The 20,735-nt window shown below is 40.1% G+C and overlaps 1 protein-coding gene across 6 annotated transcripts in view; it reads left to right on the top strand.

The window, feature by feature from the left end:
• Nucleotides 1–19,416, top strand: part of ZNF131 (zinc finger protein 131) — a 29,128-nt gene extending 9,712 nt beyond the window's left edge. For 2 of the 6 annotated variants that reach the window (XM_025867332.2, XM_025867331.2), the window contains exons 5-7: nt 10,006–10,691; nt 16,759–16,889; nt 17,543–19,415. In XM_025867332.2, the coding sequence (XP_025723117.1) occupies nt 10,006–10,691; nt 16,759–16,889; nt 17,543–18,220 (1,495 nt within the window). In that variant the 3' untranslated portion in view covers nt 18,221–19,415. Of the gene's footprint in view, nt 1–7,529; nt 7,680–10,005; nt 10,692–16,758; nt 16,890–17,542 lie in introns of those variants that run through there. The other 4 variants (XM_025867334.2, XM_025867333.2, XM_025867335.2 and 1 more) reach the window with 4 other exon arrangements.
• The last annotated feature ends 1,319 nt before the right edge of the window (nt 19,417–20,735 follow it).

Raw genomic sequence — 20,735 nt, 5'->3', positions numbered from 1 at the left:
AGTTTGGTAAAATCAATTGCAAATGGAGCAACATAATTTAGTCCAAGTCACTGGTGTGGTTCAGTCAGAAGATATAATTTAGAATAATTCTAAGAAATAATTGAACTATAATCATCCAAAAGTACCATTTCTCCATTTTAATTAGTTTGATGACAGAATTCGGGATTAAACCAAGAGCTTGATGTGTACATATTTTCTAATGCCTAGTGCCTGGCACATAGTAGGTGTGTGGTACACATTTGTGAATGGATGGATGGGTGCATGCTGATAAAGACCAGATCAGTACTCTTCTGTAGAGAGAGCTGAGACATGGGCAACAAAATCGAGGTGTGTTGATGTTATGTTATTATCTGATGATGTCATACCTTTTCAAAATGGAAGTAAAGAGAATACAGTATGGATGGGGCAACATCAGATTCGTGGTTAAATCCTGGATGAGAACCTTCTGGAAAAATGTTCTATCTGTGTGGTCCCCTTGCTGCTCATAGTAGTGAGTAGTGTATCACTATGGGGAAAGTTCTTGGTGGCAGAACAGTGGAACTTATTCTGACAATACTCTAGGTTGGATTTGGGAGGGTTAGGAATTGAGTTCATGTGTATAGTTATTGGGAGATGAAGGTAAGAACAACTGGGCACAGCTGTTTTCCCAAGCCTATTTATTTAGAACCTTTTAGAAGATTTATTATTATAACACAGTAATTACAACCATAAGTGAGTGCTTTTTAGAGTAACATGTTGAATTGTTTCTTGAACCAGTTAGGCATGCACTATACTCTGAAGAGTTCTTTACAAACAGGAAGACAGCAATGTTATATGTATTGGCTCTTTATAATGCAATTTAGGAATAAAAATTAATTTAGTTGTGGTTAAATTGGTTAAGGCAATTCTGTATTGAGATTATTATATAATGTTTTGCAGATACAGAAGGTGAATTAGGTCCTGTTCTCACATTCGCAGTATGCAAGTATTTTTGGAATATAGTGTCAACTTTTTGAATGACACTGAGGAAAGTATAAGGACCTTATTTTGCTTTGCTGGAGTTGCATTACTGTTTATTCGAAACTGTAGGAGAGGGTTCTTGATATTTGATGGGAGGCAACAGTTGCCTTACAGATTTTTCCTCTCCCAACTTGTTGAGGTATAATTTACATGTAAAACAATTCACCAGATTAATATTGAGTTTGAATTTTGGCGGTTGTATACAGTGGTGTAATCACCACCATAATCAAGATAAGGGAATATTTCCATCGTCCTAAGTTTTCTCATGACTAGTCGACCCTGATCCCCAGCCTCAGTTATCCATTGATTTGATCTTTATCACTATAGTTGTATTTTATTTAGGATGTCATATAAATGGACTCCTACAGTGTAGTTTTTGTGTTTGACATTTTGCATTTAGCATTATGTTTTAGAGATTTGTCGTTGTTTTGGGTATTACTATTTCGTTCCCTTTTATTACCAACTAGTATTCCATTGTATGGCTGTACCACCTGTTGATGGTTTTCCAACTATTACGAATAAAGTGGCTGTTCTTTCATTTCTCAGTAAATACCTAGGAGTGGAATAGCTGGGTTGTATAGTAGGTGTGTTTAATTTTTTTTAAGAAACTGCTAAACTGTTTTCCAAATTGTTGTGCCATTTTACATTCCAACTTGCAGTGTATGAGAGTTCCCATTGCTTCACAGCCTTGCTAATTCTTGGTATGATCAGGCCTTTTCATTTTAGCTGTGTTAGTAGGTATATAGTGGTTTTAGTTTGCATTTCCCTTACAGCTAATGATGAGCATTATTTCATGTGCTTTTTTGCCATATGTTTATCTTCTTTGGCAAGGTGTCTAGATTTTTTGCCCATTTTTAAATTGGGTTATTGTCAAGAACTCTGAAGGGTCTGAGATTTTATCCTATCTGCAAGCTGTAAGTTGGCCTGCCAGTTTTTTTGAATGCTGGCAGAAGACAGGAGACTCCTGAGTCAGAGAGAGGGGACTTCATTTCTCTCACAGCATAAGGAGCAGCATGGCTCCATGCTCATATCAATTTTTCTTTCCCTCCTCAGCCCCCACCCAAATCCCTTAGGGGTGACAACAGTGGCCTTAGGTGTGTGCTGTACTCACAGTGGTTTGCATTACATTTGAGGAAACTGAAGTGTTTTTATAATGAGCTGCAAGCAAACCTGCCCGGAGGGGCCATTATCCTTATTATACTGGGTAATAAATGAACCTCTCCTCCACTTGATAAGACAAGCGTTCTCTTCTAAGGCTATTTGCTATGCAGACAACCTTGAAAAGATCCAGAACAAAGGTATCTTTGTTTATAAGACTTATAGAAACATGAGGGATCCGCGGAGAGTTATCGTCCAACAGTATCCTTGTTTCTACATTATTTTAGCTTCTGGTAAATTTTTCCACGAGTATACTACTCTATGAGCACTCTCATTAATCTGATCAATAGGGACTGGGTCCTAATCCATTCAGTTTTTTTTCCACACTGGGTTTAATTAAGGCAACTATAAACAGAACTTGAAGCAGGAGGATGTGGCCACCCTGCAGTGCTGAGTTTAACCATCCATTCACTCCCCTAAGGTCCTGAACTCAACCAACTGAATAAATCCCTAGAAAGCCAGGTAGCTTTTATCTTTAGTCTCTGTGTTGACTTTTCCACTTAGTCTTAAGCATTAATCCAAGTATAGCAAGATCTTTTAGCACTTGCACAGCCTCTGCATTGGCCCACTGGGAGGAAGTCTAGGGCAAGTCTATCATCCATAATAACCCTAACCAGTGATTTGAGGCTGACATGAATGACTTCCAGGACCCAAGTGGTATCATTGATCACATAGGCTTAAGTGAGGCACAAATTTTGTATCACCTTTTTAATTTGGATGATTCCCATTGTAGGGAAAACTACCCATGGAGCACACATAAGTAATAAGTCAGTTATTCTTCTAGGAAACTCCCCCAAGTACCCAAAAGTTGCCTTATTTTGGAGGGATCATCACTCTAGTCATCTGAGAACTAAACTGATCTATTAGTGGTGTTTCCTTAAAAACTAGATGATTTCTTCTACCCACCCCTGAAGTGCAAGTCGGCATACTTTTAGGGAGGGAAGTTAGTACCTGGCTCTCATACAAGACGTATGGTCCATGGGGCATATAGGTGGGTCGGAAAGAAAGTGTTGTTTACAATTGTTTGTGCCCTAGAGTAGGACCTTCATCCTTCAGGGGCACAAGTCTCAGATGTGGCTTCCCCCTTTCCCTGATTGAACCTGGTCCTTGTTTTTTGGAGGGATTGTCTGAGGGCAGTCAGCTTAAACCATTCTGTTTGTCATGTGCACCTGAATGCCAGTTGAGTGGTAATTATCCACCTCATGAACTGAGCCTCAGCTTTGGGAACAGTAGTGGGGCAAATATGGAACATGTAGGAGCTTGGCCATCCCCTGCTGTTTCCAAAAGACTTCTTGGTATAGTTAAGGGAAATGATCATCAAATCATGGTCAGAGTCATTGGGCAGGGGAGGACAGATCCAGCAGTTGATTTAAAGTTGCTTGTAACAGTTGGGGAGAGCTGCATCAGAGCATTTTCCTACAGAGGAAGGCTATCGGGGCAGTTCTAAAGGACAAAGACCATTAATCCCTTCCTCCCCCATACCTCCTGGAGTCTTAAGATTTTTTTTCTCATGTGTCAGGGTTGTTGCTCTCCCTTCACCTCCATATAATCAAAGGCATTTTCATAAAACTTAAGAGACCCATTGTATCTCCCACTTTGACTCACAAGGGCCACTCTTTTTTTTTTTTTTTTTAAGATTTTTATTTATTTAGAGAGAGCAAGCGAGTGTGAGCTGGGAGAGGTGCTGAGGGGGAGGGAGAGGGATAAGCAGACTCTGTGCTGGATCTCAGGACCCTGAGATCATGACCTGAGCCAAAACCAAGAGTCAGACACTCAACTGAATGAGCCATCCAGGCGCCCCACAAGGGCCACTCTTAAGTGTACCTGGCAAGCAGTTTATTCAACCAAGTGGTCATTATTTTTAGGATCTAAGATGATGTCAGTTCAATAAGAAAGTCCAGATGACTGAACTGGAATTAAGTTTGAATCTGCTAAGCCCACTTTAGACTGAGCTGTCACCTGGAAGAGACACCAACCAGGCTGTGCCAGGGTTGCCATTGCAAGGGAAGGAGAAGGATTGTGTCTGAGAATGGTTAGGGCAGAATTCAAACTTTCCAGTTTGGTTTCTATAACTTCCCACTCATTTTGTCTTGATCATTATCCAGGAAGCAGAGAAGAGATGGTTCCTTTCTGGGGACAGCTGAATTCGATGACCAAACTGCCTTACTCAGATTTTTGGACAAAGAGGAGATAAGGGAAGTAGAGTCAGAAATCTTCCTAAGTCAGTATTGAAGGAGGCTTTTGCAATGCTCTACATTATCTATATCTGTGCATGATAGGGAGCTTGCAGGGTTCATCAATACCTTGACTGTCAGCCAGTTGTCGAGTAGCTTTAGGCACAGAATGATCAGACTGCAGATGATTCAGACAGCTAAACATATGACACAGATTCGTCTCAAGGGCACAGTGGTGTGGCCAGAACCAGCAGATAGTCTGAAACAGCAGCACTGCATCCTTAAAAAGTGTCAGCAGTGGTGAGACGGTATGGATAGCCCTGGGATGGGGTCAGAGGTCCAGTGTAGTCAGTCTTTAGGAACAGTCAGAGACAATGCTCTGCGCAGTGTAGCCTCCTTCACCACGAGACAAATAGGCCAGCTTTTGGCGGGTGTCACATGTCTGGCATCCAGTGGCAACTTGTATATCAGAAGCATAAGGTCCTTTACTTTATGTTGTCTGTGATGGTGGATATGTCAGCATGTTCAGAATAACACTGGATCTAGGGGGTCAGTGATGAAAGTCTAGGCAATGCAGGCTTAATCAGCAGCTTCATTCTGGTTAGTATCATTAGAGAACAGGCCCTAACCATGGGCATCTGAATCAGTGATCCAAATAGTTTGATCAGCAACTGCTATTTGTTTCTACAGTTGTGGTCCTGAGGATAGATGTCTTTAATCTGCCAAGATTTCCAGCTCTTCCAAACAGCTGGGTCATTGGCAGCAGCCCAGGAGTCAATAAAATATATGGTTCATTGTGGAGAATGTCATCCAGGGCTGTGAAGAAAGCTTTTGAGTTCTGCCCTCTGAGCACAAGGGACCACATCCACTTTTGGTTTTGCATAGTTGATGCTAAAGCTGAGCATTTGCAGCAGCCCAGTGAACAACATCAGTCTTGAGTTTAGCCAAACCATCAGTGAATCAAAGACCTCATTCATTGATCTAGTGGCTTTCTTTGGGGAACAGAGTTGGGGGAGCTACCATTTTTTTCATGTAAAGCCAAGAGGTCAGCTGCTTTCTTGAGTGTCTTTTTTTTTTTTTTTTTAAAGATTGATTTATTTTAGAGCGAGCGAGGGAGTGGGGGAAGGGGCAGAGGGAGAAGGAGAGAGAATCTTAAGGAGACTCCCTGCTGAGCACGGAGCCTGACTCGGGGCTCCATCCCACGACCGTGAGATCATGACCTGTGCCGAAACCAAGAGTCAGACCTTCACCCGACTGAGCCACCCACGTGCTCCTTGAGTGTCTTATTTCTATTTGAGAAGTGAGACTTGGTGGGCATGTTTTACCTTGCTGGTTGTGAAGTCTTGGTGGATGCACTCCCAAATGGCAGTATCAGGCTAGAGAGCCTCAAAACCTCAGTGGATCAGGCATCAGTTTTAACAGCCCAACAGTGAGCTAATCCTTTCTTTTCAAAGGGAGTGTACCTTCTAGATGTGTCAGGAAATTGACAGGTACAAAACCCAAGGTATACCTTGTGGGTGGAGCCTGACTCCTTTTGTCACAAGCTTTAATCTGCAAAAGCATCAGTCTCAAAGACTTCTAGTTCGAAGGGGCCATTAAGAGTTGTAGGGCCCCCAAAATAGAGAATGTGCCACAGCTTGATGGGCAACTTCCAGTGCAACTTTTTGGTTGGAGCTGCACTTAAAAGATCCTGATTTTCAGATTAGCTGATGTAAAGAAGAAAGTAGAATGCCCAAGTGAGGTACATGCTGTTTCCAGTACCCAAAAAGGTTCAATAAGGTGCTGACCTCATTTTCATTAGGGAGAGGGAGGAGGTAAAGAAACATAGTTTTTCGTTTACTGCCGGAGGGACTGAGTGTTGTGAATCCACCGTACTTAGTCCCAAGAAACTTCACTTGTTGAGCAGGCCTCTGAATTTTGTTGAGGGTTCATCAACACCTGGTCCTGGAGATGTGCTAACATTGAGGTCAGGGCCTTTGAGACAGACTTCTAGCTTTCCAGTCAACAGGACATCAAGATTGTGTAAACTTTAGACATCACGAGATAGAGACACTCATGCTAAACCCTGACCAGCTGCTGGTGGCATCTGTCAGGGGGTTTCTTCCAGTAGCTCTTCCCATTTGGGACAATCCATATCTGATATTTATAGAATAGGGCAGTGTAAATCCATACCAGTTCCTGCTCTACATTCAGATGTCAAAGCAACAATAGTATGTAGAATCAGCTCCACCCACAGGGTTAAGACAGCCTCCCTTTCCTGCTGTGAACCTTGCCCAAACCCCATTAGTTGAATGTAAGTGCCTCCTCTTCCCATGGTAGGATGGTGAGTTGGACACCTGAATCTAACAGAGCCATGAAAGTTCGAGTTGTTCCCATTCCTGAGTTTCCCTCCACATCCTTGGATGGGTATGTGGTGTCTTCACTATACCCTTGGGGACAGGGAGGCCTTGGCTCCACCCCTGGTTATCTTCCTCCAAGCAGGTATGAGGGGGAAGGAAAGTAGAAGAGGAAAAGATATGGAGGGAGAAAGTGACACCATGCCAGTGAGCAAGGCATATTTACTTTTGGTTTCAAGCAGATGAAAGCTGCGTGTGGCTTAACTAAACATATCTCAAGTGTTTTCAGCCCATCAAAAGCCCTCTATCAGCCAGCAAGGTCATCATTACTGACACCATTTATTTCCGTTTTGGGGACCCCTTGATTCAGCTGCCTTGTCCACATTGCTTTTCAATTGGGGCTCTAAGTTTTTTTAAAGATTTATTTATTTATTATCTATCTATCTATTATTTATTTATTTTTATTTAAGAGAAGGAGGGCAAGCATGCAAGCAAGGGGAGGGGCAGAGGGAGAGGGAGAGAATCTTGAGCAGAGTCCCTGCTGAGCGCAGGGCCCAACATGGGGCTTGATCTCAGGACCCTGAGATGATAACCTGAGTGGAAATCCAAGAGTTGGATGCTTAACCCACTAAGCCTCTCAGGGACCCCAGGGCCATAAGATTTATATGCCTTTTGGCTGACCCAGATGACTTGCACATTGGTGGCTTTGTAAAAAAGGGTATACATTAATCCTGGACATTTGCTGCCCTGTTGTCATGATAACAACTCTTATGTTTTTACCTGATTTAACATAAAAGTTGGGATTTTCAGGAGGCCTGACCATAGAATTTACATTGTTTTGGATTCTTTTCTCATTCTCTAGTGACTCATCTTCGTCAGCATTATAAACCCAATTGGCGGGAAGATTTACTAGTCAGCCCCAAGAGCGCCATAGCATCCTTATGGCAGCCAGGACATACTGCAGAAAAAAAAACCCTGAGACCTTTTACAGTCCTCTCCACATGGATCTAAGGTAGACAAGACAACACTGCAGGAGAGGCTGAGCCCTGTGATGGCCCAGGTGTTGCCATTCTTCTTGATGAGCATCATGTTGCCCCCTCGTCTTTCTTTTCTTTTTTTTTTTTAAAGATTTTATTTATTTGACAGAGAGCACAAACAGGGGGAGCGGCAGGGAGAGGGAGAAACAGGCTCCCCGCTGAGCAGGGAGCCCGATGCGGGGCTCAATCCCAGAACCCTGGGATCATGATCTGAGCCAAAGGCAGATGCTTAACAGACTGAGCCACCCTCATCTTTCACATGGACTAGCCAAAGTTCTAATGACTCATTTCTGTTAGTAGCAGTTGCACATTACCCTCCTGTCACCCTTGGTTTAGGTAACTTGTCTGTAATGGGGCAGGACCATCTGTCTCTACCCCTGTCCGCACCGTGAATCTTCGTTGTTTTGATGAGTTAAACTTAAGGCTGACCACCAGGTTGGCAGGGAAGTCCTCCCCCAACCCTGGGAGAATTTGCAACACCAGGAAACCATTCTAGCAGCTGTCCTTGAACTTACTGCCCAGTACTCATCCTGCAACTTCCCACGTTTTCCTCATTATAGGTGTTTCAGTTTTCTGAGGTTGCCATAACAAAGTACCACAAACTGGGTCCAACTGAAATTTATTGTCTCACAGTTCTGGAAGCTGGAAATCCTAAATCACAGTGTTGGCTGGGCCAAAAGGCTCTAGGGGAGGATCCTTCCCTTGCGTCTTATAGCTTCTGCCAGCCCCAGGGGTTCCTTGGCTTGTGGCAGCATGACTCCAATTTTTGCCTCCCTCTTCATTCGTGTTGCTGTCTTCTGTCTCATGTGTGCGCGTGTCCAAATGTACTTCTCCTTATAAAGACAGAGTTGTATTAGAGTAGGGTCCACTCTAATGACCTCATTTTAACTTGGTTACATCTTTGAAGACTGATTTCCAAATAAGGTTACATTCACAGGTATCAGGGGTCAGGACTTCAACATATCTTTGAGGGACACAATTTAACTCATATAGTAGGCAATTACATGGAAGACCATGCATTGCCCAGGTGACCCTACAGTTTGGTCAGCATTTTTGCTGCCAGCTCCAGTGGACTTCCTCACATCCCATTATTTGCTCCTTGGGGCCTCATCCTTTGTGTTCCAGAAAACCTTGTCTTTTTTTGGCATCCTTTCCTTGTTGCCAAAACCTGGCAAGAAGTGTGACGGATCTGAGATTTTACCCTATTTGCAAGCCAGCAAGTTATCCTGCATAGTTTCATGGATGCTGATAGAAGATATGAGACTGTTAAGTCAGAAAGAGTTTACTTTTTGCACAGCAAGCAGCATGAGTTTTATATTTGTGCGTTTTCCCTTCTCCCCCAAAGGGGTGACATAGAGTGGCCCAGGTGAATGCTGTGCATCTAGTTGGTTTACATCACAGCTGAAGCATCTCCAGCTTATTAGGAAGCCCACATCTTAGGGAATAGGCTGGAAGCAGACCTGCCCAACCATCGCTCCAGAGGGAGCCATACTCTGTCTTTCCAGATTGCTGGCTGTACTGCAGATAGCCTTGAAGAGAGTCCAGAAGAAAAGCTGTCAGGACAGGAGATGTGCAGAAACATGAGACTCATGGATAATTGTCTCCCAATAGTTGTCTTCTCTTATTGAGGGTATTGGATTGTGAGAAAACGTTTTATACTGTCTATATGGAGCTTTGGCAGGTATATTTGTGCACGTGTTTTGTCCTGGTCTGTGGCTTGCCTTTTTGTTCTCTTTTGTTTGTGGCTTGCCTTTTTTGTTAACTATTTCAAAGGGCACAAGTTTTTCATTTTGATGAAATCTATCAATTTTTGCTATTAAGTTTTCTTCTTTTTGCATGCTATTTAAGAAATCTTTCAGTAACCCAATTTTGCAAAGATTTTCTCCTACCTTTTTCTTGAAGTTAGTTTTAGTTCTTATGTTAAAGTTTGTGGTCCATTTTGAAATAATTTTTGAGTGTATGATTGAAGGGTGGTGGTTGAGGTTTATTTTCTCCATATAAAGACCACTTGTTCCAGCACCATTCTTAAAAGTTCTTTCCTCCATTAAATTATCTTGGAACCTTTTTTTTCAAAAATCAGTTGAAAAAGTGGGTCTATTTCTGGACTTTATTCTGTTCCATTAATCTTCATGTCTGTCACCAATACAGCTTTACAGTAAGTCTTGGAAATCAGGTAGTATAAGTCTTCCGATCTTGGTTTTTGCTTTTCCATATAAATTTTACTATGAACTTACCAGTTTCTTCCCAGAAGGATTTCCATTGGCTTTATCGATTTTTAAATCCATACATTATGTATTTCAGGAACAAAGAAAACTCAGCTCCACTAGAGGAAAATACCACAGGAAAAAGTGAGGCAAAAAAAAGAAAGATTGCAGAAACTTCAAATGTTATCACTGAGTCATTGCCCTCTGCAGAATCAGAACCTGTTGAAATTGAGGTGGAGATCGCCGAAGGCACAATTGAAGTGGAAGATGAAGGCATCGAAACGTTGGAGGAAGTGGCTTCTGCCAAGCAGTCCATAAAGTACATTCAAAGCACAGGTTCCTCTGATGAATCCGCCCTGGCACTGTTGGCAGATATTACCAGCAAGTACCGTCAAGGTGATAGAAAAGGGCAGATAAAAGAAGAAGATGGTTGTGCATCTGACCACACAAGCAAACAGGTAGAAGGTATTGAAATTGTGGAACTTCAGCTGTCACATGTGAAGGACTTGTTCCATTGTGAGAAATGTAACCGTTCATTTAAATTGTTTTACCATTTTAAGGAACACATGAAATCACACTCCACTGAGAGTTTCAAGTGTGAAATATGCAATAAAAGGTATCTTCGGGAGAGCGCATGGAAACAGCACCTCAACTGTTACCACCTCGAAGAAGGTGGAGTCAGTAAGAAGCAAAGAACTGGGAAAAAAATTCACATATGTCAATACTGTGAGAAACAGTTTGACCACTTTGGACATTTTAAAGAGCATCTTCGAAAACATACAGGTAATTAGCAAATCTTTTATGTTAAAAGTATATTTTTCCACATTCACTGCAAGTCTGAGTGTCTAATCCTTTCTTTAAATGAGTTACCACAGAAGCCATCCTCCTGTATTTTCTAATATGCAGGCTGAGCTCACATTGTTCTCATGATACTAGTTTATTGAAATATTGATACTTTAAAAGTAAAATCATATCAGTTTTGAAAGTAGTTGTTACTCTTACACCTTACAATTTTTGTGTTTTTAAAAGACATATACAAAACACAGTTTGTGATTATTTACTAAGGATCATAAATTATGAAATCCTAATTAAAGAGAAACTTCACTGTTACTATTTTTACATTTCCTGTCTCTCGTTTATACATTACACAGATGTGTACATTTATGAACAATCCCTGGCGTGTTTATACCTTTGCGTACATTTGGTCACCTGTTTTAATCTGGTAGCTAGGTAGGCAGTATATGTTCATCTTCCCACACCTCTTCAAGAGCACACAGTGTCAGGACTGATGGACAGCCAGGAGATGAGAAAGCTAAAGTCTTTTACTGCCCTCCTCCTGGGAGTCCCTCTCAGGCATTCAGGAGCCATCCCTGGGAGTCTCACTTCGGGCCTCTGGTTCTTAGAGTCCTGCATCCATCCCCTATGCCTGTTTTTCCCCTGTCAGATTCTCTGTCTTTCCACTTCCCAAGCATTCTTTGCTAAGTCTCCTGTGTCACACACAGGAGTTACCAGCTATGACTTGAATCTTGTGTGTGGGGAGAGCAGTGGATATGGTGTGCTAAGTGTCAGACTCTGGACCCTTGTTCCCAAGTTCTGTGTGGTGACTAAAGCTGTTTAAACTGTTTAATACAGTGAATACAACATAGGTATTCCATACTATTTGGAGTCTTTGCTGGAGTTTGGAGAATTTCTAAGAAATTTTTTCATAGATCCTTTGCTGTCCTGAGCTGCTCACTGCATACTGCTTGAAATTGAGGAAATGGGTAGATTCAGATAAATGGGGTCTCCCTCACTTTTAAATGCTTGGTATCAATACTCAGGGACTGAATAAATGCTTGGTATCAATATTTAGTGGTTACATGAGAAAGAATCTCAAACTTAAGTCTCCATATGGATTTAAAAAGCTTTAGGGTACTAGTTTGGGTAACTAATAGGCATTTATGAAATCTTTTAGGAAAATGCTTTCTGATTTTCAAACATATAGGAATATACCTATTGTATATTTAGAAACTGCCTATAGTAATAGTTTTTGGTCCTTAAATATTCATGTTTTAATGTAGATTAGTTTTGCAAAACACTTGCTATATCAGCAGCACACTAAATTAGTAAATAAATATTACTTGGTAACTAGTATGCTTTGATAAGGGTTTCCAGTGTCCCGACAGATAATCAGTCACTTCTGTCTTCTAGTAATGTAAAAGTAGAAGCAATTGTCTCTCTCTCTCTTTTTTTTTTTATATTACCTGGTGACTTACTGTTAAAAAACAGGCAACACAGACTATTTTAGAAGTTTTAAAATGTGCTTTCCACATCCTATTGTATTTTGGATTAAACAGCAGAATATAGAGCTAAAGTATATTATGTTGTATGTCTTTATAATTACGTGAGATAATTAAACAGTTGCTACAAGTTATAGAACTGGATGTCCATTGGAGAAACAGTTTAACACATAAAGCAAGCTGAACTTTTGTTGGCATTTAACTTCAATTAACCGTACTAGTAATTAGTAACAAGATAGTTGCAGATGTGATAAGTGACTTGGTGAATTCAAGAGGAACATAAGTAAATAGTTTTAAATTGTGCTTATGTTAATAAAGAATGAATCATTTCTTGTTTATAACAAACTCAATGTAAACATAAGGAAACAATCCCGTTCCTGTTTCCTATTCTCAAAATATACATAAATCCCCCTCAGTTTCATATTTTGCATACTTTTATTAGTTTAGCGGTTTGGTTTCTTCAGTGTTCTTAAAACAGGCACTATAGTCTATGGCTTGATTTGCAAAATTTGGTTGTTGTCCTCTGAATTATTTTGTTTCCATTTGGAAAATAGTAATGCCAACCTGCTGGGTCATGGAGATAAATGTTAAGAGTCCCTGCCTTCAAGGAGCTTACCCTTGTGTTGGGGGAGACAAGCAGGCACAGTCACATGTGATGGGCTAGGGGCTGGTAGATGTCAGCACACGGTCTTATGCAAATGCCTGCCTGGGCTGCTTATTTATGATGGAAGAGACAGGGATGGTTTCCTGGAGCATTCACCCTATATGACTCCCAAAGGAAAAGGAGTTAGCCAGGACATGGGCATTCCAGGTACAAGAAATGAAGCATGCACAGGCATAGAGGAAAGAGAGATAGACACATGTTTGGAGCACTGCTGGTAGGTTACTATGGCTAGAGGATTGGGTCCAAGTAGAGGAATGACAGGAGATGTAGCTGGAAGAGTTAGAAAGGCTACCAAGTGGCACGCACTTAGGCATCATGGACAAGGGCAAGGGAGAGAAAGTGATGGAAGATGAAGCCAAGATCACGTAGTTACTTTCATAAATGTCACACATGAATTTGGATTTTATCTTGAAAGACTGAGTCATTTAAAGATGTTTAAACCAGGATCAGATTTATGTTTTAGAGGGATGACTGGCAGGATAGATTGGAGTGGGGTGAAACCTCCGAAGTCTAATTAGGAAGCTGTTGGAACAGTCTAAGCAAGAATGAAGAGTTGAGTAAAGGCAGTGATAGTGGGAGAGGGTTAGAGATGTGAATAAAGTAGGTAGAATCATCAGGATTTGGTGACCAGTAAAATATGGGAGTAAATCTCAGCTTTCTGGCTTGGGTGCCTACAGGATTGGAGGTTTATTAACTTAGAAAAGTATAGAAGGGTAAGCACTTTAGGGGTGGGAGGAGATACCAGACATATTGACAGATTTACCTATGGGACACCTAGTATGAGACAGAACCTAAAAGTGATCTTTAACCATGTCTTCAAATGTTACCTGTTTCCCAGAGAGGAGGTATGGAACTATAGAAAGAATGTGGGTCTGGAAATCAGAATTAGATTCCAGCTCCAGTTCTGACATTTGCCAGTATGATGAACTTGACTGGTCACTTTATCTTTGGGCCTCTTTCCTCGTCTGTGTAAATATGGGTAATAATAACCTACTTTACAGGGTTGTGACAATTAAGAGAAAACAGTAAAAGTACTTTCAAGACTGTGCTGTCTACACATCTAAAGTAGAATTAATCTGTTGCTATTTCTAGATTTTATTGGACTTAGCTAATTTTTTAAATAGTAAAACTCAAATGACATAAAAGCTGAAATGACATACAATGATCAGTAGAGAGAGATTAGTAGATCTCTCTAGAAGCAACTACTGCCATCATTTTCTTATTTATCCTTCCCTGTCTGTTCTTTGCATTTTTGAGTCACCACAGATGGACGCACAGTTTTTTGGGGGAAAAAACAATGGAGGCATGCAGTACAATGTCATGCCATTTCTCTTAAACTCTTTATGTGAAAATTCAGGAATCTATATTTCCCCCCCTCCCCCATGGCTGCATGGTGTTTCGGTGTATGGGTATGCCATAATTTACGTGTGTGTGTGTGTATTTTTTAAGATTTTATTTATTCATTTGAGACACAGAGATAGAGCATGAGCAGGGAGAGAGGCAGAGGAAGAGGGAGAAGCAGGCTCCCCGCCGAGCCAGGAGCCTGATGTGGGCTCGATCTCAGGACCCTGGGATCATGACCTGAGCTGAAGGCAGACGCTTAACCATCTGAGCCACCTAGGCGCCCCCATAATTTATCTTTATTGATACACATTTAGTTTGTTGCTAGTCTTTTGCTATCCAGACTATGCTGGAATAAGCATACTTGTGCATATATCTTTGTGTATGTGTTCAAGAGCAGAATTGCCAAGTCAAAGAATATGTACATTTTAAATCTTGGTATATGTCATGAAATTACCATTTAAAGAAGCTATACCAATTTATAGTGAAAAAATTATGCACTACTAAAACCACAAAACTTTTTTTATTTAGCAGTATCTCCCAATATTTGAGTTGAAAAGGAGTTTCTGTACCAACAGTAATTCTAGATCATAAGGTCTAATTTTTTCATCTCATGAACATTATACAAAAAATAAATATTTTTTTTGTCAGGGAAAAAAATGCAGGGATGCCTGGGTGGCTCAGTCGGTTGAGCGTCTGCCTTTGGCTCAGTTCATGATCCCAGGGTCCTGGGATCGAGTCCCCCATTGTGCTCCTTGTTCGGTGGGGAGCCTGCTTCTCCCTCTGCCAGCCGCTCCCTCTGCTGTGTGTGTACTCTCTCTCTGACAAATAAATAAATGAAATTAAAAAAAAAAACACAACTCAAAGTTACTTAACTAGTGTGGGGGTCACAACTAGGACCTCATCACTGGGGCCTGTTCTCTGCAAGCATCATGCTCTCCCTTGAATCCTCCCTCTCTTTCCCTTACTCTGACTCTACCTCAGTTAGCCTGCTAGTGCTTCCATCCCTCTCCACCTAGCTTATTGCCCCATTTCTGACTTCTCTATCTTACCTTGTCTTCCTTGTATACAGCTTGAATCAATTTTTTTTTGCATGCTAAGCATATTCCCTTGGCTTTTGAGCCCACTTGCTCTAAAAATACCCTTTAAAAAATCCTGGAATTATTGCAGTCATTTGCCTCTCTCTACTCCCTGCTGAGGACTTTTGGGGAAAAAAATCATATCAGACCTTACATTAGGCCTTTTGGTGTCTGATTTATATCTTTCTTTGCCAAAATTGCTATTCTAGACCTTCAGTCCAATACTCAAGACCCTGCCCGCACCCCACCCCAGCAGATGACGTATGTATCATCTGTCAAAACTCTCCATCCTCTTCACTTCCATGCCTTTTTGGAAGAATTTCTGTACTGTTTTCATTGACTTGCCTCTCATCCCACCATAGTCTGGCTTCTAACCCCACCACCATATCACTCACACTGTTCTCACTAGAATTAGTACAGTCTCATGTTGTTGTCCTACCTGACATCTCTGTTCAGTTTGGCAATGTTTACTGCCCTCATCTTCCTGAAATTTCTTGATTTTCGTCTTTGCTGCCTCGTTTACCTGGTGTTTTTACTTGGTGTTTCGTTGAGTTCTGTCCTTTATTCTGTTTTCACATAACGTACTTAGAGTTTTAACCACATCAGAGGTTTTTATTACCACCTAAAGTAACTCCTAATCTGTGTATCAGTCCACCTTCTATTTGGCTTCAGATTAGTCCATATAGCTGTTTGCCAGACTTTTCCTCTTTGAGTACCTTCAAATCAGCAGATACATAACTAAATTTATTATCTTTCCTAACACACTTTCCACTCCAAACCTACTTGGATTTCTGTGTTCTTTATTCTGGTTGGTATTCTAAGCCAGAGACCTGGGAGTCATTACTGATACCTTCCCTCCTTACTCCTCACCCACCATGTTGTTTTATACTTCTGTGCCTCTGCTTAGAATAAACTTCCCTCTTTCCTTCTCTTACTCCATTCCAGGCAGAATACTCTCCTCCTCCTGTGCTGCTGGAGTACATTTTCCATTGCCCTCTTTTCTGAAACAGGCCTTCTGCGGTACATTGCAGGTGCTCATTTCTATGTATTTCGCCTTTGTAAAATACTCTGGCCTGTGATAGAGTTTTTAAAAAGGACAGTTTATTTATCATCATCACCTAGCACATGGTCTGGCACATAGTAAGTGCTCAAAAAATGCTTCTGGATGCATTTCCCCAAAATAGAGATTGATCTTGATTTTCACCTAAGGGAAAATAAACAACTTTTTAAGAATAGCGAAAACATGAAACAGAACGCAGATCCAAATTTTATTTCTTCCTCAAAGCACGAATACAATTATAATAATTACTGAAAACTTATTTTTCCACCTCTAGGAGAGTCTTTTGGATGTGGTAGAAACATCTGAATTATAAATTCAGATCTTCCTTTCAAGAAGGTGCTATTAGCATTAACCAAAAAGAAAAAAACTTTATTTGCTTTTTCTGTTTTTCTTGATTTGTCAATATAATTTTTTTCTGTTGTAATAGGTGAAAAACCTTTTGAATGTCCAAATTGTCATGAACGATTTGCTAGAAATAGCACCCTCAAATGTCACCTGACTGCGTGCCAAACTGGAATAGGGGCAAAAAAGGGAAGAAAGAAGCTTTATGAATGTCAGGTATGTGTGGGTGTATTCTGTCCTTAGCAAAGGAGTGGTCTGTGTTGGAAATCATTAAAAGTGAAGGGTAGCAGAGTATAGAGTGAAAGTATAGAGCTGATAGTTTGGGAAGAATAAGAGTAAAGAACATCACTGTCTTGATTTTAGAAGGAAGATTAGAATAGGGTGTTTTTTTACTCAACCCTAGATGACACCAATTTCAATAAAATTATGTCCTAAATAATAGATAATCTGAAACTGGTTATTCTTAACCACTGAGCAATTACTAGAATTTGGGAGTGAGGCAGTGAGGGGCTGGCTGACTAGCTGTGATCAGCTCTTCTTCCGTGATTACTGTGTATATAACCCAAATAATGTAATTGTTCTAAATGGTAATGGTACTGTGGGAGAAATTATAATATTGGTACTTTATATTCTTCAAATTTATATGACATTTAAACAATGAAGGCAGTGTTAAAATGTTTTCCAGGATGTATTTGTTAGCTACATCAGCTAAAAGATCAAATAAAAGAATTATGAAATCTTAGACCACATCATAAATATCATACATTTTTCAGAAAACTTCAAATTTTTCCTTAAAGAGAATAAATGCATTCATATTTTCTTCAGTTTAAATATTAGTATTGTTAAAACCATATGTTTGGTTATTTCAGGTCTGTAACAGTGTGTTTAACAGCTGGGACCAGTTCAAAGATCATTTGGTAATACACACTGGAGATAAACCCAACCATTGTACTTTATGTGACTTGTGGTTTATGCAAGGAAATGAATTAAGGAGGCATCTCAGTGATACTCACAATATTTCAGAGCGTCTAGTAACCGAAGAAGTTCTTTCAGTAGAAACACGTGTGCAGACCGAACCTGTGACATCAATGACTATTATAGAACAAGTTGGGAAGGTGCATGTGTTACCATTGCTTCAGGTTCAGGTGGATTCAGCACAAGTGACTGTGGAACAGGTCCATCCAGATCTGCTCCAGGACAGCCAAGTGCATGATTCACATATGAGTGAGCTTCCAGAGCAGGTCCAGGTGAGTTATCTAGAAGTGGGTCGAATTCAGACTGAAGAAGGTACTGAAGTACACGTGGAGGAGCTGCATGTCGAACGGGTAAATCAGATGCCAGTGGAAGTACAGACTGAACTTCTAGAAGCCGACTTGGAACAAGTGACCCCTGAAATCATGAACCAGGAGGAGAGAGAGCCTCCCCAAGCAGATGCTGCTGAGGCTGCCAGGGAAGATCACCAAGATGCTGATGGTTTAGAGACCAAATCAACAGTGGATTCCCAAGCAGGGAATGAGAACAGAACACCTATGCCTGTTTTAGAATGAAATAACAAATGAATATATTTTTAAATTTATGTGTTGGATTTTTGAACTGCTGATGGGCAGTGTGACTGTCCTTAGGCTAACAGACAAGTGGACCAAAGTTAAAGTCTTTACTGTTGTGAACTGTTTCTGTTGAAACAAACTGATTTCCCCCCACTTAATGCCGCAGAGGAGGGATCTTTCCCATAAGTGGATGGGAAGCTTTTGAGAAGTATTATTTCTGGAAACTTAAATGGATTATATTCTTATTATATAGTTGGGTACGAATGTATCTATTTTCATTGTGATAAGGGTTCTCCCTTCTCTCTTTCCCAGGTCATGTCCTTTCTCAGATTCTTTCCATGTTGTAAAATCAAACATAAAATCATTAGAATACAAACAGTGTATTCTAATGCATGTTAGAAAATTGAATATATAGGAAACACAAGGCTGCATGAAGAAAAGTACATTGTTACTGTGCAGTTAAATTTTGGCTTCTGGCTTTCTTTAGTTTGAACAACCTTGTCTATACTGATAGTCACAGATGTCATCTCTGCAACAGAAACAGTGGTGGTGGCAAAATTTCTAGAATGTAAAAAAAAAAACAAAACCCCACACCCATGTGCCTTTTCAAAACCAACTAAACTTCTTTAAAGTGTCTCTGGTTCTTTCAAAATTTGTGTTGTATGGAGCAATGTAGGTGATGCTATAGTATTTTATGTTTTTGCTTATAATGGCAACTACCAATTCTTTTTCTTGGTAACTTAGGTTGAGAAATTTCATTTAATGGCAACTGAAGGGCCATTTCCAATTGGGAAAATTCATTTATATCTGTGGTAAACTTTTTTTTTTTTAAATGAAAGGTTGCACTAGTATTTTACCACCAGATGAAAAAAAGATGAGCATCATTTAAAAATTAATGTATTTAAAATAAAGTACAGAGAAAAACATGTATATAATATATCAGGCTTTGTTTTGAATGAATCTTTTTCCCCCGATCCTTAATGTAAAGATCTTGTGCTATAACTTTTAAAGCCATACAAATAAGAGTGCTAAACTGTGGACTTTAAAGTAGGTGTGTAAATATTTTTAATCAGTATTACTTGGAAAATAAAATATAACAACCACATAAAATAAACCAATATGCTATTTTCTTTACCTGTTAAATATTGGGAGATACTTAACATTTTTAAAGTAAAGTTTAAAATCATGTGTTCATGACTCTTTTTTTTTTTTTTTCTTTTTGATTACTAGTGTAGAAGTTGGTTTGTGTTCGGAGACCTTGTATTAACATGACTGATACATGAATTAAGATCTACAGTTTTCAGTATGCACCTCTAATCCCCAAAAATCAGTTCCAAAGAATGGAAGGAGGCAGAGGTTGGCATTTGCTGTTCTTCCATGGTAGGGCAGAAAAGCCAATGGAATTTTTAAAATAGAGCCTATTTTTAATATACTTTCTCCACTTACTACTAGTATGTTAAATTTAAAAGATCACTTCAGCTTATCCTCATTTGGTAATCCTAATATTAACTGTTTATGAACTGTTCGAACGAGAATGGCTCCCCACAACTGGAGAGGTCATGGGTTTAGAGATAACAGGAATAAGAAGTTGAGTTTTTAAGATCAAAAAATTGTATGCAGTTGTACGTTCTGCTTGGCCATTGGGTACTTACTACAAAGCTTTTATAGACATAGATATATTTTCCCCCCTTTGGAGTCAGAGAATACTGATGATAGAGTTAAATTATATTACATGGAATTTTCAGTTTGCCATAAGATGTCCATGTTCCTGAGTTAGCTGTAGTTTAAAAAGAAAAAAAAATCCCTGACAGTGGTTTCAAGTATGTAAATAACTAGTTAGTATCTAGTGAATTTTGAATGCTGAAAATAGCTCATGATGTGCCCTTTAAGCCAAGGTATGAAGCGAGGTTTATTTTTAAACATAACCTTTCAAGAACTCTGACACAAGGTAGAGATCAGGGACAAAGGCACAAGGAGGTGTTAAAATTAACACTTGAGTTTTCAGATTTGGCAAGGCCTTTCAAAACAGGTTTGAGGGGCAGGTAGAGTTTATTTTACTTCCCCAAAAGGTACAAGGGCTGCATCAGTGTACCCTGAATGCCAGTAAATTTGATTGCAGGAGAGGAAAGCTTCCCACTGGTGATAAACGTTATGTTGATTAGCACTTTGCAAAACATACTACATATAGTAAAAACAACTATGAAAAACCATGATGTATATTTAAGTACTGAACTGAATATGTTATTCCTCCCATTTTACTCCAATGGGGTTTTTAGGTCTACAGTGACAGCTGGGCCTTAGAGTGCCAGACACTGGTTATCACAGGAATCCCAAGTGCACTGCAGAATGACAGGAGAGCCTCTTCTGTCTCCCCTACTCCACTGTTCTAACAAACAGCGGTACTCTCCAACACCACCTGGGTGTCCAACAAGTCACTTCTGACACCAGCCAGTGTTAGCATAGTCTCTATAAGTTAAGTGATTGGTACAAGACAACAGCCAAAAATGAGGTATCC

Source organism: Callorhinus ursinus, unplaced genomic scaffold, assembly GCF_003265705.2.
Source record: "Callorhinus ursinus isolate GAN/ISIS: 27379988/994484 unplaced genomic scaffold, GSC_fseal_2.0 scaffold3, whole genome shotgun sequence".
In the NCBI taxonomy this organism is placed as follows: domain Eukaryota; kingdom Metazoa; phylum Chordata; class Mammalia; order Carnivora; family Otariidae; genus Callorhinus; species Callorhinus ursinus.
Note: the sequence above shows the minus strand (reverse complement) of the source record. Positions and strands in the feature narration are given on the sequence as shown.